Below are 18,180 nucleotides of genomic sequence, written 5' to 3' on the forward strand. Positions count from 1 at the left end.
AGTAGTTATGACGCTCTGCTTTTGATGCAATTAAAAGCACTTAAACTCTAAACTTTAAAGCTGAGATTGTTTTGAAGTATTTCGCACTTATCTGCCCGCTTTCGGAGTTACTTTAATTAAACTTGTGAATTTTTATTTGTTTTAAGTTACAACGTAAAATTGAATGCCTCTTGCGTCTCAGCAATTTTAATTAGTTGAACCGTCAGACTACGACGTTAAACGTAAATTTGCTACCAACTAAATTTTGCTGAGACCGACAATAAAAGCAGCAGCAACAGGTTGGGTGATGGTCGTGAACTGGGTCAATGTCAAGTCGAAATAATGTATACAAATTAGTAAAAACACTAAAACAACTTACACAATACCAAAAGCAATAATATATCTAATTTGTTTTACTGATTTTTGTATCTTGTATCTTTGTACAATTTTATGCTACACAAAGAGTCCGAATCAAAGGGCTACGCCAAACACTCCACAATTATTATGAGTTATGTAGAGCTTTTATTGCTTTTCATAATTTAAATTTATTATTATTTATGTTTTCTTATTTTGTGATTTTATTAAATTATAAAGTTTCCATTATTCTGATATCATTGTTTTTGTTTTGATTAAGATCTTTGAGATATATCAATCGGATTTGTGTTTTGTTAAGCAAATAAAACTGACCTTTGTAACCAAGGCTGACGACGTCTTAAACAAAAGTGTGTCTCACAAAAGTCACACTTATTAAAAATATGAAAAGTTATAATAATTATAATGGAAGTGATAATTAAAAATTTAAAAGCAATAACGAAGTCAGCGGAAGGAAGTGCTCCATTTGAAGGCTTTTACACTTTATATGCAAATAAACAGATTTATAATTCTTTTGAGAAAAACGCTTGGGAAAAAAATTTTAGTTATTCACAAGTTTGCAAAATACATTCTATAAGAATACACATTATATGGTGTATTTTATATAATAAGTATAAGTTATATTAATAGCTGACAATTTTTTATATAAAATAATCTATAATAATTACGATTACAATTTTGATGCAATATATCAGAGAAACATAAATAGTTTAAAGTGCTCCATTGGATACACAACTTTATCATACGCAGCTTGATCACAATTTTTGCAGATTAGATCACTGCTGGCTGCAGTGCATAAAGGACTAACTCTAACCTATAATCTATTACCATTACTATCATCATAGCTTGCTATATATTAATAACCCTGTCCCCCTAACAATTCTGACAAGGCTACATCTCAAACTACAGTGCTGTCCCCTTTCCAAAAATAAGCACCGTGACGCCTTAGAGAAGAATACAAAATAAATTTCAGGAAGCAAAATGTTCCATGTCTAACACTCATTGACTTACGTTAATGATTATCACATAATTAGATGATTCTGCAGGTATTCCAATAAAGATTTTTATAATTATTATACCGAATTTCGGGTATTTATTTTCTGAGCAAATTTTTCCACTACGCTATATGTCGTTCTCGTTTTTTACCTTACCTTACTACCATATCTCGGGTGAATTAACTTTAATCTTTATAACATTTATTACTATTTTTGGTATCTCCAGAAATCTGTAATTGGCACAAACGGTTGGGTATACTAAGCTTTCTTATGGCTTGACTGCAGAATATTGTTTCTGTATAATCATACTTAGTTTTCAATTCTAGAGATATACTATATATATGTGAGCCTTGTATTCACTCATCTTTTCTAAATTCTGTCAAAAAAAAGTCCACTCTAATTATCGATTATAAAAGACACTAACGACAATTTTAAAGTCGTTATTGAGAAGATTTATAACACTCTAATTTTTTTTTAATCGTGTTCAAAACCAGGGTCAGTTTCATGTCAATTTCTTGAGGGAATCTTGTTTTAGATTATTGTTCTAACATTGAAAACCATGCCTTCGAGCCGAACAGATGTATTTGTATTATATATTTTTATTATATTATTATAATATTTTCAATTGAATAGGAATGAAGAAATGTCCTGTTCGAAGCATTATTAAAAATGGAAGGTTGCATAGATTGCAGCTATTAATTCTCTCATAAGTATACTCCTAGATATCCTATTTGCTTCTCAATATGCTAATTATTATTTTTCCTTTTTTAATCACTGATGCTGTTATTGTTGTGTTTATTGTATTTTAAATTAAATTTGATCTATTAATTACAAATAGGATCATACGCAAGTATTAATTTAATTGAGTTCAAATTAAGTATGGCTACGGGATTCTAAGAAAAACAGAAATAAGGACAAATCAATAGTTTAAGTCCTTAATAGAAGGCTTAAACTTAATAAGCCCTTAACAGAGGGCTTAAACAATTGGTTTGTCTTTATTTCTGTTTTTCCTAGAATCTCGTACCAAAACTTCATTTACTATAAAGATGCATAAATGTTTTCTAGCCTTCAGAAGTAAATTCCAGGACTGTTTCAATAATTTCTTCTAAGGTCTGCATAGAATGTGATCAATTTACTTAAATTTCTAAATCAATACTTATGTATATATATAGATATATATAGTATATTTATATATGTATATAGATATATATAGCATAGTTCAGAATATTAACATTAAAGTTTCATACATTCAAAAAATAATTAATAATTAATAAAAAATAATTGTTTTCAAATATAATTTCTATTTATTTAATAATGATAGTTCAGACCCGGTTTTTACTAACAAAATGAGAAGAAGATATGTACAACTTAGGATTAACTTTTACTTTATTATTTTATGAAAAAAATGCATTGTCGTATGTCCATTTACTTTTTGTTTTTATACTTTCCATCACACGAGTATAACGGCAAATCCTCTCAAAACTTTACAAATTGAGTTCATGGACCTCTCCGTATTGTAAAAATAAAAATATTGTTATAAAAATATTTACATAAGCAAATGTAAATAAATTATTATTTCGAAAATATATTAAAAATGTCATTTAATATAAAACAATGAAATATTAATATTAATTTATGGCTTTTATCACAATTCATTGTAAATAACTAATTAATTAATTAATTCAATTAATTAAAATGTTTCAATTGTCTATCATTAATAGAAATAAAAACACATAATTCATTGCTACGTCATTAATTAATATTAATAAGTGAAACCAGCATTTGATTGTTATATGCAATATATGTAATTCAATTTCATGTAATAATTTTTTTTTAATTATTTTAATATTATTTATATAAAATATATTATGCAAAAACAAAATTTTATAAAAAGCTTTTCTTCTTCTCTCTCTCTTGCAGTTGCCGCCACGGTTAATGAAAATAGCATTCATAGTTTGTCTGATTGTGGTACTCCTTTCACACACCAGCGACAGTGCACAGAGTAAGTAATATTTTCCCCTACTAAAAAACATACAAAAAACTTAGGGGGCACCCGGATTTGAACCAGGGACCCTTCGAACTGCAGTCGAATGCTCTACCCCTGAGCTATACCCCCTGCTTATAAGCTGTAGACAAAATATGATATATAAGTATAAGTTACGAAGATGCAAGATCAGCTTAAGGACTTATGGGGCTCCATTAATGAATAAAAAAGAATTTAAAAATTTAATTAAATCCATTAGATAATGTACATATAAAACATAGCCAATTCAGTTGAAACAAATTTTTTTTTTTGTATATTTTATGGAGAAAAAAGCATTAAAGCGTGGGTGTTGCAAGTTAGTAGCTTTTTTACAATTTGAAAAGGCCAAAGTTTATCACAAACCGAGCGATCATACGCAGAGTCGAGGCTTTAAAAATATTATTGTTAATCGCATTAAAAAATCAATATTCAAAAGAAATATTATTTTATTGCTTTAATGCAAAATGTTTTGCAATTTATGTGATTTACATTACTCATTTGTATTTTTAGCAATAAAAAAATAGAAATCATTGAAGACATGGGATTACTATTGGAAATGTACTTCCAACAATAACATTGCTAAAAGTATAAATACAACCAAGTATTAATTGTTTTTAAAATAAATTTATCAGTTAGATACAGTGAACATAGAACAAGTGTATAATATACAACATATACGTATGTATCTTTTTTCCATTGTGCCTATCAGTAAAACATTCAATGTACAAATGAGTTGAGATAAATTGATATTCATTCAGTGAAATTATTGTATATCAATATATATCAAAGATAAAAATTAAAAAAAAAAATAAGAAAACAAAACGTTTAGATCAGTGTTTCCCAACCATTTTTGTGGTACACGTATGCACCACCTATGAGCTTTTCCAGACGTCTTGTCTCTTACCGTATTTTAATATGATAACAGCTAACATGGCAACAGAAGTTATAGCTTCTATATTTTTTGTTGTATGCACTCATAAAGTTTTGCTATAACACAGTTCAAAGGTTCAAGTCTCACTGCGCCCTTAGCATATTTTGATGAAATATCGATTAACATGGCAACAGAAGCTCTGACTTTCTTTACTTGTAAAATATATTTCTTACAATCTTGTCAAAACTAAATCCGAACATCATAGAACCTTTATCCATCCGTGAATATTTTTCCCATAGATCATAGATGAAACAGTTGAAGGACACAAGAAATTAACATAGTTATATTATAGCAATTTCGGACTGTCCAATAAGGAACCTAATTAACTCCTTTCAAAAAAAGCTGATTAAGCCTGAAAATAAAAAATACTTGAAAATTGAAAAAATCTGATGGAAGTAATTATGAAGGATGTTTCTAATTTATTTTACTGGAAGGAAATTCTGTTATGACTGAGACAGTTCTTGGGCTGCTTCGGATATTGGATATCAAATATCCATCGACAGTGGGCTTAGAAAACATCTACTATTGATCCCTATTGAACCCACCGTTTACTTAATTTGCCATCAACAAAATTAAGACTTCTGTTGTTTATTTATATATAATCATAAACATTTGATATGTTATTAATTGTAATGAACCTATAAACGACAGCTAGAAACTCACTTCTTGAAGGCTATAAGAATCGTTTTCATCCTTAACGTTTTTATAGACTACTACTCGGTGTGGGTCAAATTAATATTTACAATAATTCTCCAATATGCACTGTGAATGCACTTGTTTAAGAAATTCGATAAATTCAGCATTCTTGAGTCCGCTTCTTCTGTGTGTGATCTATCGATTCTCCGGTTCTTTTTTCATTCTACCGTTTTGCGTAAGAAATCCCATTCATTAGGCGGGCTCCAAACAACTTAGTCAAGCTATACAGTACATTGTACTCTGATAAACAGATGTGAGTCCCATTGTGGAATAACTGCTAACTAAAGCAGCGCTATAGTAAACGAACTCTAAAATTGTCATGATCGAGTTTTAAGGGACCCATAAACTTTTCTAAGTATTTTTCATTCAAAACTGCATACCTGATAACAGTCTGGAAAATAGAACATTGATATATTGCATATCAACGTTTTATATATTTTAAATTTAATATCTCTTGTTAATAGATTTTTCTTTAAAAGCTTAAGATTTGTATAGTACGTTTATTAAGTTGAAGTAATCAAATCAAATTTATGCGGATGATTCATTGTGCAAGAGAATGAGACGTCTTAACACCTGTATTCTTGTAGTTATTAAGAAGTATATTTACTTTTCATACAAGTTTATGTTTATTCCACAAAACGTGACTTGAGGCAATACGTTGGATTGTTGTAGATTTGCCATCTTGGAAGCCACATCACATTTATTCAAAATCAATAAATAGATAAAATTATTGTATAGTGAAAATGAAAGTGTTCATCTAAAAATTTGATTGTAGTAAATTTATCGAATGTCTTGATAATTCACTAAATCATCTACGCCAAACTGTCGATTCATTCAAACACAATATTGGTGAAATGTTTATACACAATATATTAGTGGTTTATCATATTTTCCATATACGAGGGACCATCATCAGTACCTTTCAATCGAATCTACTGACTTCTGTCAGAATTTTATAATAAAGAATGCTTATTATAACAAAAAGTTATTTTTGTTAGCAAATGTAGATCATATAAATAGAACACAAGCAAGCCTATGAATAACCTGCTAAGCAAATATAAGCTCATTAGCTTGCTGAAGATCCCTGAACTTTACATAAAAAAATAATGTAGAATACTGACATTAAAACATAATTCCTAAAACAAAATCTCTAGAATAACATCCATTTTTTCCGTTCAGTTACTCTTTGATAGGTTAACGTAGAATTTTTTTAAAAATTCTATTCTATATCTAAAATGACTTTTAGATATATAAAATCATTAATCAAAGCAAAAGTTGCTTTTCAAATCTAATTGTTAATGTTTTAACAGTTGTTATGGTGATGATGCATTGAAGATAATCATTATGATATTGTAGGTGTCTGCGTCATGATGACCTAAATATTTTTACATTTGCATGATTAAAGTATCAATCACGTTTTTTATTTTTATTTTTTTCTACTTAAAATGTTAATTATATCTTCCAAAGAAGATCGAACAACAAAGAAACTTGAAGTGAGGCATCTGTGACAGCATTTAAATGCCAATTTTCAGGCAACAAAAAAGGAAAAATTAATTTCAATTTTACTTAAAAAATCATCTTCATTATGTTTTTTAAGAAATAATAAAAAATCGTGCAAGCAATTACTTGGTTAAAAGGCTTCTAGTCATTGCCGTTGCAGTTGCATTTCCATTCCGAACCACAATTACAGCTGCCAATTACTGGAGAGGCTTCAGAGAACACCACAGCAACGTGAAGCTCATAAATTGAGCATATCTAAGTATTTTAATCACAAATTGCGGCACGTTTCGGTTTGATAGCCTAATTTGTCAATACAATAAAAAATAATAAAATATATTCAAATAATAACAAAAAAACGTTTAAGCAAATTTATTATCTTAATCCCGCCAATCACTTACATTTCGACGGCTCAATATCGATTTGAGTCGGTTTATGTTGAAGTTTGATTAATGATGTTACCCAAAACTGCTGATGGCAGTGAAAAATTGCGGAAGTTGTTGATTTATCTTGTTATTTCCATAAAAAAAATTCGAACATTTTGATATCCATTAAAAATCTCAAATAATTTTGCAATTACAACCAGTAATAATGAAGGTTAAGTGGCAGCTGTTCGGTGTTAATGTTACTAGGGCGTTGGCATTACTTACTGCATTACTCTCTTCCTTAAATAAATAGAATATCAATATTTATTGGTTTTATTGTTCTTAATTATAGTAATGAAAATATTTTAATAAATTATAGCAAAAACGCGCAGAAGATTACGTCGTCCTACCACAGCGCCTGCGACTAGCGAATCAGGGTCGAGCACAAACTTAGTTGCAGCAAAAAGGGCCAAATCCACAGAGGCACCTGCCAATGATGTCGTAGATCAACAGCCACAATCTTCTACAAGAAGTGTCACACGTACGCGTTTGCGGTCTAAGTCAAAGTTACGTGGTAGTGCTGCAGCAGCAGCTGGCGGTACTGCTTTGATAGCCAGTGGTTCATCGTTGAAAGGCAAAAAAACTAAAATAGACGATGGTGGCAAAAAAATTGTCTGCTATTACACGAATTGGTCACAATATCGCCCGAAGATCGGCAAATTTATCCCTGAAGATATACCAGCTGATCTCTGTACACACATAATCTTTGCTTTCGGTTGGTTGAAGAAGGGTAAATTGAGCTCTTATGAATCGAACGATGAAACTAAAGACACTGTACCCGGTCTATATGAACGTATAATGACACTGAAAAAAGTCAATCCTAAATTGAAGGTAATTGCTTCTACATTTTATTTTAATAGGAAATATTCAATTTTATTTTCTCTTTCCACTAATTCCTGACAGATCTTACTTGCTTTGGGTGGCTGGTCATTTGGCACACAAAAGTTCAAGGAATTGTCTGCTACACGTTATACACGTCAGACCTTCATTTACTCCGCCATACCATTCTTGCGTAAACGTGGTTTTGATGGTCTTGATTTGGATTGGGAATATCCTAAGGGCTCTGATGACAAAAAGAACTTCGTACTTTTACTTAAAGAATTGCGTGAAGCATTTGAAGCTGAAGCTCAAGAATTGAAAACGACACGTTTGCTCTTGTCTGCTGCTGTCCCAGTAGGTCCGGACAATGTACGCGGTGGTTATGATGTACCAGCTGTAGCTAGTTATCTTGATTTCATTAATTTGATGGCATACGATTTTCATGGAAAATGGGAACGTGAAACAGGACACAATGCACCACTGTATGCACCATCAACTGATTCCGAATGGCGTAAACAATTGTCTGTAGATAATGCAGCTAGCATGTGGGTTAAAATGGGCGCACCAAAGGAGAAGTTGATTATTGGTATGTATGGTATATAGTTTCTGTCATATAACAAACCAAATAACCAATTATTTACTTTATAGGTATGCCAACATATGGACGTTCATTTACTTTGGCAAACACTGAAAAACATGGTCCCAACGCTCCTGCTACTGGTGGTGGTCGTGAAGGTATTTACACTAAAGAAGGCGGATTTTTGGCGTATTACGAAATTTGTGAAATGTTGTTGAATGGCGCTGTCTATGTATGGGATGATGAAATGAAAGTACCGTACATGGTTGATGGAGATCAGGTAACTTCAACTCAATATATTACATATGCATATTTTTGGAATATGATATATATATATATGTTCTTGAAATCATTTTATTTAATTATTCTACTCTGAGTGATTATTTCCACTTACTCAAACATCTCCCTGTATTCTTTAAATCATTTAAATTTTTAAAATGGTGTTTACTAATCCGTCCATAAAATTTCAATTTCTTCAACTATCTCCATATGTAGTTCCCTAACAACTTGACATAAAAGTGGGAGATAATTATTTGTTTAAATATTCAAAAAATAATCTGAGAATATTATTATATTAATCCAGCTACAGTATAATTTAAAAACCCTCTATTTTTCCTGAAATTATACATATGTAACTAATAATAATAATTCTTTTAGTGGGTCGGTTTCGATGATGAACGCGCCATACGTTACAAAATGAACTGGATTAAAACAAATGGCTTCGGTGGTGCCATGGTGTGGACCATTGATATGGACGATTTCAAAGGCGAGGTTTGCGGTGGAAAAGTTAAATATCCCTTAATTGGTGCTATGCGCGAAGAATTATTAGGTATTTCTCGAGGCAAGGAAGCTAAGGATGTGAACTGGACCGCAGTAGCTGCTACATTTGAAGATTTGGAAGAAGTATGTTTCTTCTCAATGAAAATATAAATTCAATTTTCTAATTGTTCACATATTACTTTATATTCTTTTTAATAGGTTGAGAAACCGGAACCAATCAAAATTTCTGTTGAAGAAATCCTTAACAAAGTACGCAAACCATCGAAAAAACAGAAAATCAAACATGGCTTGCTTGCTACAGAACAAAATTGTAAGTTATTGGCAACTGTAACTCATTACATACATTACTAATGAAAAATTCTTTATAGCACGTCCTGCACAAGTTTTCTGCTACCTTACAAGCTGGTCAGCTAAACGGCCCGGTGCTGGTAAATTTGATGCTTCAAACATCAATCCAAAACTATGCACACATTTAGTCTATGCCTTTGCAACGTTAAAGGATCACAAGTTAACGGAAGCTTCTGATGACGATCCAGAGAACTATGAAGCCCTCATAGCGTTACGTGAAGAAAACCCAGACTTGCAAATCTTATTGGCTATTGGTGGTTGGGCATTTGGCTCAACACCGTTCAAAGAGTTGACATCAAATGTCTTCCGCATGAATCAGTTTGTTTATGAGGCAATTGACTTTTTGCGTGATTATAAATTCAATGGATTAGATGTTGACTGGGAGTATCCAAGAGGTGCAGACGATCGTGCTGCATATGTTAATTTATTACGTGAATTGCGTGTAGCTTTTGAGGGTGAGGCAAAATCATCAGGACAACCACGTTTATTATTAACAGCCGCTGTACCAGCATCATTTGAAGCAATCGCTGCTGGCTATGATGTACCTGAAATATCGAAATACCTTGATTTTATTAATGTTATGACCTATGACTTCCATGGTCAATGGGAACGTACAGTTGGACACAATTCTCCGCTTTTCTCTTTAGAAACCACAACAAGTTATCAAAAGAAATTGACAGTGGATTACAGCGCACGTGAATGGGTTAAACAAGGTGCACCAAAAGAGAAGCTTCTCATTGGTATGCCCACTTATGGACGAACATTCGAATTGGTTAATGAAACACAGTTTGATATTGGGGCGCCAGCATCAGATGGTGGTAGACCAGGCAAATTTACAAATGAATCAGGTTTCTTAAGTTATTATGAAGTGTGTACTTTCCTTGCTGCTGAGAATACTACTCTGGTATGGGATTCCGAACAACAAGTACCATTCGCTTATAGAGCAAATCAATGGGTTGGTTTTGATGATGAACGTTCACTGAAAACAAAGGTTAGATATAAATTCATAAAAATCATATATTTATATATTAACTAATGAAACTATATATTTTGAATAATTTTTTGAATAACAATTTTATATTTCGCTTAGATGGAATGGCTTAAAGAACAAGGATTTGGTGGAATTATGGTTTGGTCCATTGATATGGATGATTTTTCAGGACGTTGTGGTGGTGGCAAATATCCACTGTTGAATTCGCTAAACGATGAGTTGAAAGGATATAAAGTGGAATTAGAATTTGATGGACCTTATGAAACGCGTGGACCACGTGGTGCTTATACTACTAAAAATCGTAAGTAAAATACATATACATAGATCTTATATATGGAAAATGTATTAACGTTCTTAATACGACATATTCCATTAATTAATTATAGCGTAGGATAAAGTCGTATTAGTAGGAAAGAATCGACAAGTACTCTTTGACCTTTTGTAGCTATCCTATAAGTTGTCAAAATTTTAGTTTTTTGATTAAAAAATGTTGAAAAGTAAAAATTGTGTAAACATTGCTTCATCTATCCAAACAGTAAATATTGTACGATCCCAATTCCTAGATATTGGGTCTAGATATTAGGTTAGTTTCTGTTAACCTGGCTGATTATTAACCACAAATCAGCCTACTGATGATACCAGATGGAGCAAGACCTCTATATAGATTTGTAGTAGTCAATATGTGGGATATCTTGCATATTTTAAGTACTTTAGTTGGTACTTCAATCTAGCTTTCCTAGTATTTTTTACAGCATCCATATATACTACTTTTATTAATGATAAAATTTTTAATTTTAGCTCACGAGGTTACTTGCGAAGAGGAAGACGGTCATATAAGCTATCACAAGGATTGGAATGACTGCACACATTACTTCATGTGCGAAGGAGAACGTAAACACCACATGCCATGTCCCGCCAACTTAGTGTTCAATCCAAAGGAAAATGTGTGCGATTGGCCCGAAAACGTAGAGGGTTGCCACGAACCAACAGAAGCTCCAGCCTAAGCTTAAACTTATCTTACAAATTTAATTTAAAAATTGTTAAATTTTTTCTTTTCGTAGTTTTTAAAATTCCCTAACTCTTAAGTTTCAGAACTATTGACAAAACGAAACTGCCAATTAACTAATTTTAAATTCGCATAGGCACTTCAAAAGTGTTTTTGAAAAATACTCACAATCGTACGTTAAAAGGATTTTTGTCTTCTTTTTATGCAGAAAAATATCTTTTTAAGTTCTTAGCTTGTTAAGTAGTTTTACGTTTACAGTTAAACCTAACAAGGCGTTGTTACTGAAATATTTTTTTACGTTTACTGCCAATTTGATGCCTTAACGAAATATTTTGAAAAATTTTACTACTCATCCTTCGACTCTAAAATTCAAAAAGGCTATTTTTTCCGAGCTATTTTGCTATTTTCCTTAAAATTTCTTGCTCAAACAAAAAATATATGAAATCAATTTATTGTACTTTTATATATGAAACTGTGATAATCATTAAAGAATAACAAAATTACTTTGTTCAACTTTGAAAATTAAAATTCCTCCTGCATTTCGCTCCTCTCATGCACTGCCTCCTTCCTCTTTCAAAGTTTATAAACTTTCTTACTTTGTAATTTTTCAAAAACAATTTTATATCGAATTATCTTTTTTAATATTAAAAATTGTATTGTATTATAGAATTATGTATAGTTAATAAATAAATAAATAAAAACTAATTAAAATTTACTGTGCGTCTTCATTTCGATATGGGAATCAGGGAATTAACGGAAGACTACATAGATAAAGTTGGGTATAATAGGGTTACTTTTTATATTTTGAACCTTGGCAACACTGATTGTTGTCAGAGTAAAACTAAATAAAATGGTCAATTCCGAATGATATACAAACATTTTTTTACCCGAAGTCTTTAGTGAAATACGGAAAAAAACAAGCGCCGTCAGATCATTCTCTATCTCCAACAAGGCAATGCGAGTGTTTACATATCTCATCTAACGGTCTAACAACTGACTATCTGACTATTTGAACAATCATATAGTTATTCATGAATAATGAATCTGCATCGAATTCTACACAGACCACCAACAGACACAGTCGTATTTCTCTAAGGCTTTTGTTTTTATATGTACCTTTCATAATCATTTATAAATTTACATAGTAAGGGTTGCTTTCACACTTGCATTCCTGATTCAAAATTAATCCACATCACTTTAATCATTTGTTTTTCTTACACTCTTTTATGAACCTTTCAATATCAGTTCTGATAGATTTACAGGGTCTATCCACTTAGTAATAATTGCTTTCATATATGCATTCCTGATTCGAGATTAATTCACATCACTTTAATCAATTTTTTTATTCTCTTCTATGAACTTTCCAATATCAGTTGAACTATAATATATGAACTATATGAATATATGAACTATGAATGTAGATTTTTTATACTATTAAAAATAAAGAGAAATTATTATTTGATTAGTTCATGTTCACGTTGAGTCCTTTTCGAGTTAGTGCATCTGGGCACTTTTACTCATTGATAGTTGGGGAATTTCTGCAGACTCCCAACCTTCTCACTGACTAATTTATGTATGCTTCAAAAGCTTCGTGATTATTCTATGACTGATCTGCGTACTCTTTTGATTATTTATTTAGACAATTTATTATAATATTTATAGCTTTAAGAACCGAAATTATCACGAAGTTACTTCCAACCAAGCGCAATGCCATTGTATATGCAAAAACTCCAAATATGAGGAAATCAATGAATATACAGTTGTATGTGTATGTATATCAATTACACTTCCCAGAGTAAGCAAAGCTTAAAGATTTTTTTTATTTATCGGGATAAAAGCTTTTAGTTTGAAATTGTTGGCAGTATTTTGATATTGCTCTGAGAATGATCAAAAGTAGGACAGACACAATTTACTGTTTATTGCAAAAGTGGTTGGTAATTTTATAAGTACATGCATGTGAAAAAAGCAAATATAATTCTCATGAACTTATAAGTCGCTCATATTTATAATGAAACATAAAACCGCATTTGTTATCGTTGATCTCTCCTCAGTCGTTGAGTTACACTTTTTTCTTTTACTAAAAGTTTCCGCAGGGAGGGTCAACGTGAAGTCTATATCCGAGGCTTATAATTTTTTGAGATGTCTGATCGTAAGATTGGGCTGAAATTAATACATCAATTTTATTTTTGATAAGTCATAGATGCAATAAATGTCTAATGTTACCGTTTATTTTTTAACAGTCAGAAATCTGTAGACGCATTATCGGAACCCATATGCATCCTTACTGCGTAATGCATTTTCGGGGTCATTCATTAATTATTTATTAAAAATTCTAAAAGGCTTTATCGAACTCCATAGTTCAAAAAGGGTCTCAAATACATTATTAATATAATTGTGCACACAAACTTATCAGAACATTTCTCTGAAACGTATCCCAAAAGCTCTATGGTATATCAGAAATGAAGACTTGAGAGTTTGGTTGAACTGGAATTTGTTGATTCTTTGAATGGTCTCACTAATTCAGAATTACATCAAGGAAATATGTATGCTCAGTTTTGAACTATACTACTGTAAATTATCCTGAATAACTTTTTATTAGAATTCAACGGAGCTCTTGTTGCAATGGATCAGCCAAGTGGCTACAGACACTATTGTGTAAAAGTGATGTAGACAATAACTCGCGTTACATCGAAGACGAGAAGCACACATACTTATGTGTAAATATTTAATTAATATTTTAAATATATAAAGAAGTAGTGATATGTTGTTAAAAAACAACATATTAAAATCTTAATCAACTCTAAAGTTAACTGTGCTTTGACCACAATAGATCTTTTGTACATATGCCTTTGCAATATTGATATACTATATGTTAGCAAAGTCTGATGCTTGAAATTCCAGAGCTTATATGCAGACATAACTATGGCACCTAAGTAGTAAAGATAGTTATAAAGATATTATATCTAACTTTAAACTATCGACTACATGTGTATGACATTGAAAATTTCTGGACACCTTTTAAATGTCTGCAATACGTCCAAAAAGATATATAAGCGGTGTTTTCTCTTCTGAACTACAAATGGATTTTTTCAATCCATATTTATCGAATGGTTATTTCTAAATTTAAAGTAGTGATATGATATCATATAATGATGACGTGTTTATATATAATGATGTCTTTAACACAAAGATCATTCACTCTTAAAGAAGAAAAAAATTATATACCACATTAACGATTAGTTAGCTAGAAATATTACCATATTACTTCAAAGAGTGATCAAGCAATCCGACTTTAGAGCAGATCGAATAAAATAGTAGAAATATTTAGTTTAAGTATGCAAGCATTCTTGACAACATTATCACAATGATCAAAAATAGAATAAACACATTTAATACTACTACTTGGTACAAAATTGGTTGGAAGTTCTTCACAAGCATACATAACTGATTATATATAATATCGAATATATTTCCAATGAACTTATAAACTGCTTATGTTCATAATAAAACAGAGAACTAGATAACATTGCTTTGATTCCTCTTCAGACGTTGAATAAGTCTTTTAACTTTTAGCAAAAGTTTCCGCGGAGAGGACCAAAGTCTCCGAGGCTAAGTTTTTGAACTGCCTAGTCGCAAGACTGGGCTATAGTTAATACATCTACTACATCAATGGCAGAAGTTACAGATCATTGTCATAATTCTTCAGTATTAGATTGTAAGAATTACGCTAAGGATATGTATGTGATGTTTTATTATTCAAGTTGTTAATTAAAATTGCTGAAAATCTATTTTTTTGTTGAATAAATTAAAGCTATAGAACATTGGAGATCAGTGTCATGACGTTTTGACTTTTAAATTTCCAGAATTATGATCACGATTATTGGAATATACCTGTAGATCACACTTGCGAAATGCATTTCTTAGGTGTCAAGATGTCAATAACCAGTTTTTGGATACCCAACATTATTATTATTATTACAGACAGTTATTAATTGAAAATTTTCTAAATCTTTTTCGTTCTCCGATTTAATTGAGAAAATACGTCGAACATAGTATTGAAATTAATTTAACTGTGAAGTAAATATAATATAATCTATAGTAAATATCGAATAAATAGAATCCAATATAAAATGAAATGAGAATTGAAATGTTATTTAATAATGCAATATGCAGTAACTATAAGTCTGCAAAATAAACCATTTGAATTCAATTAGACTTTGAGAATTTGAAGTCCAAAAATATAATATATTCAATAAATTATTACTATGTATTTCATATGTTTTATTTAATATGGATTTATTTATAATTTCCAATATCAAAATAAGTAGTGATAAATTATATTAATACATACATATATCTTTAAATATTTTTTTTATAAAATAGCACATTATTTCCTATCTAAAACTAGGAGAAGAACAATTATAGGAAGATGTGATTAAACCTGCTATATAAAACGAAATTAAAATACAGAAACCTCCATATCGTATGCTTGAACAGGTACAAATCGAATCTAACTCTTGATTTATCAATATGTTCTATATTGGCAGAGACAGCGTAAAAACCACCACTACATTTCGAATACATTTCCTCTATCTGCAAAAATCCAAGCATTATTTGTTCAACAATTTCTCCCTATATCACGACAGCAAAACTGCATATAAGCACCCATTATGTTCCCACCAATGAAGTTTTCATTAAGAAAAGATATTATCTTGTTCCCACTACCGACTCAACAGCAACAACTCCCCTCTTACGAGTGATAGATAGAGCGCTTACTAATTACTTATTTACTACTCAGTGAATGTATTCATTTTGGCCCAACCTTTCGGTTAGGCGCAACAAAAAATTCATTTTAGACTCATTAAATTGCTCCTCTCCACGGAAATCTTTAGTAAAAGGCGAAAGATTTATTCGACAACTGAAGAGAAGCCAGAGTAACTACAAACACTTTTCACGTGAATTTTAAACAAACCCAATTAACAAGTCGATGAGAATTATATTTGTGTCTCACTATATATGCTATCTTCAACCACCACATCGTACAAACAACATAATACGTGTACCCTACTTTTAGCAATAACGACATTACTGTAGCATTTAACATAACATATACTTATTTGTACATGGAATGATTATTTATTAATAATAATTATTTACTAATAATGAATACTATTGTTAAATGTATTATATGGAAAATATTTTAAAAATAGAGTAAAACACGAAAAAAATTTGAAATGTTTTTTACGAATTATGATCAATAATGTGTATAAAATATGATGTATTCAGCACATAGTAAGTACTACGTACCAACTTAGATATGCAGTAAATTTGTCAACTGTCATATAAAAACAGTTTAAGTGCAAAAGCCTTAAGCAATAATTGTTTGTCTTTGAGAACCAACGAGGGAGGGGTGGATTATGTGTTTTGTGTTGTTATTTTTTCCGGTGCTGTGATTAGGTTTATCGTATTTTTACAATACTAAAACTAAATTATTTAAGAATTGCGAACTATTTCACATACGAGTATATTGTCTCTGAAGTGTAACATTAACATACATACATATATGTATACAGCAAATAGCTTTATTGTGCAGATAAAGGAAATATATATTTTTAAATTAATCGATCTAATATACACACTTTCATACATCCATATGTATGTGTTGTCAAATATGTATTTATATATTACTTACATTTTAAATCATACATTATACATACATACAGTCAATCTTCCATAATTCGAAGTACCATTTCGCAAAGAAAAGGTTCGATTTATAAAGACTTCAAGTTAAAGAATTTTTTTGTTATTGTGATTTGCTTTCTAAAATCTGTTGCACTCTATTAAGTTCCGAGTTATAGAAGTTTAAGTTATGAAAGCTTGACAGTGTATACATTTTTTTAGTATTCGTATTAAAATTTTATTATTAATGAATGCAATGTTTTGTTTTTAAGAAAATAATAGCATAATCCAATACAAATACATTTTACATTGTTATTGTCAATAATATCAATATATGTAATCTACATAGTACTATTATATACTGCAATTAAGAAAGTAAAACAGTGTAGACTCTATTAAAGTATTTGGAGACAACACCCTTCGCCAAAGACGTTGTGGGATATACTTCATGTGTGAATTGAATATTTACATATGCCAATGTAACTCGTTAGTAGACATTGTTACAACCATTTGACCCAAGAATGAAATTTTTGATATTTTTCAATTTGACCAGTTGTCTGAAAAACATGAAATAGCAGCAGTGCAGTGCTATTCAAAGCTTTGAATACACATACACGTCTATTAAAACACATAAATGTTTGAACTCATATACCGCATCTTTCAGATAGCGCATGAAAAAAGAAGTAATAAGTTCAGAGTTGCCATGGCACTAAAATAATAATTTAAATAACACTTGAAATTCATTAAACTTGCTAGAGTGTACAGTTTATAGTTATTTTTGCAGATATTTTAATAATGTGTATATTATATGTGTACATAAATATCTAAAATTTATGTAGTAAATTTTTTTTTAATTTGAAATTAAATGTATTTCATCATTTTTTTAAATATGTATGTATATTAATTTAGATTTTGTAAATATGACTGATATATAATTAGTTAATACTCGTAGAAATTAATTGATAATTGTTGGCTTATAACGCGTTATAAAAATACTCTAACAGCATATATTATATTATATATATATATTATTACATATATTATTACATATATATATTATTA

General features: G+C 30.4%; 1 protein-coding gene and 2 non-coding genes across 3 annotated transcripts; 1 reads left to right on the top strand and 2 right to left on the bottom strand.

Annotated features, from left to right (window-relative positions):
• Positions 1–3,265: 3,265 nt before the first annotated feature.
• On the top strand, positions 3,266–12,134 carry LOC119669406 (probable chitinase 10). Its single transcript, XM_038079288.1, has 9 exons — positions 3,266–3,348; positions 7,238–7,749; positions 7,822–8,323; positions 8,386–8,594; positions 8,972–9,217; positions 9,293–9,404; positions 9,463–10,433; positions 10,533–10,734; positions 11,232–12,134. Exons 1-9 carry the CDS (start codon positions 3,282–3,284, stop codon positions 11,435–11,437), a joined length of 3,027 nt encoding a protein of 1,008 aa, XP_037935216.1. The 5' UTR covers positions 3,266–3,281; the 3' UTR covers positions 11,438–12,134.
• Positions 3,391–3,462, bottom strand: Trnac-gca. Its single transcript has one exon. It is a non-coding gene; the product is annotated as a tRNA-Cys (tRNA).
• Positions 12,135–16,256: 4,122 nt separating the features above from the next.
• LOC119673576 lies at positions 16,257–16,377 on the bottom strand. The gene has a single exon (XR_005252094.1). It is a non-coding gene; the product is annotated as a U5 spliceosomal RNA (small nuclear RNA).
• Between the last annotated feature and the right edge of the window lie 1,803 nt (positions 16,378–18,180).

Source organism: Teleopsis dalmanni, chromosome 1, assembly GCF_002237135.1.
Source record: "Teleopsis dalmanni isolate 2A chromosome 1, ASM223713v2, whole genome shotgun sequence".
In the NCBI taxonomy this organism is placed as follows: Eukaryota; Metazoa; Arthropoda; class Insecta; order Diptera; family Diopsidae; genus Teleopsis; species Teleopsis dalmanni.

Coding starts and splice junctions, on each gene's coding strand:
- LOC119669406 (XM_038079288.1), top strand. CDS start 3,282: ATGAAAATAGCATTCATAGTTTGTCTGATTGTGGTACTCCTTTCACAC. Junction 9,405..9,462: donor GCTTGCTACAGAACAAAATT/GTAAGTTATTGG, acceptor AATTCTTTATAG/CACGTCCTGCACAAGTTTTC. Junction 10,735..11,231: donor TGCTTATACTACTAAAAATC/GTAAGTAAAATA, acceptor TTTTAATTTTAG/CTCACGAGGTTACTTGCGAA.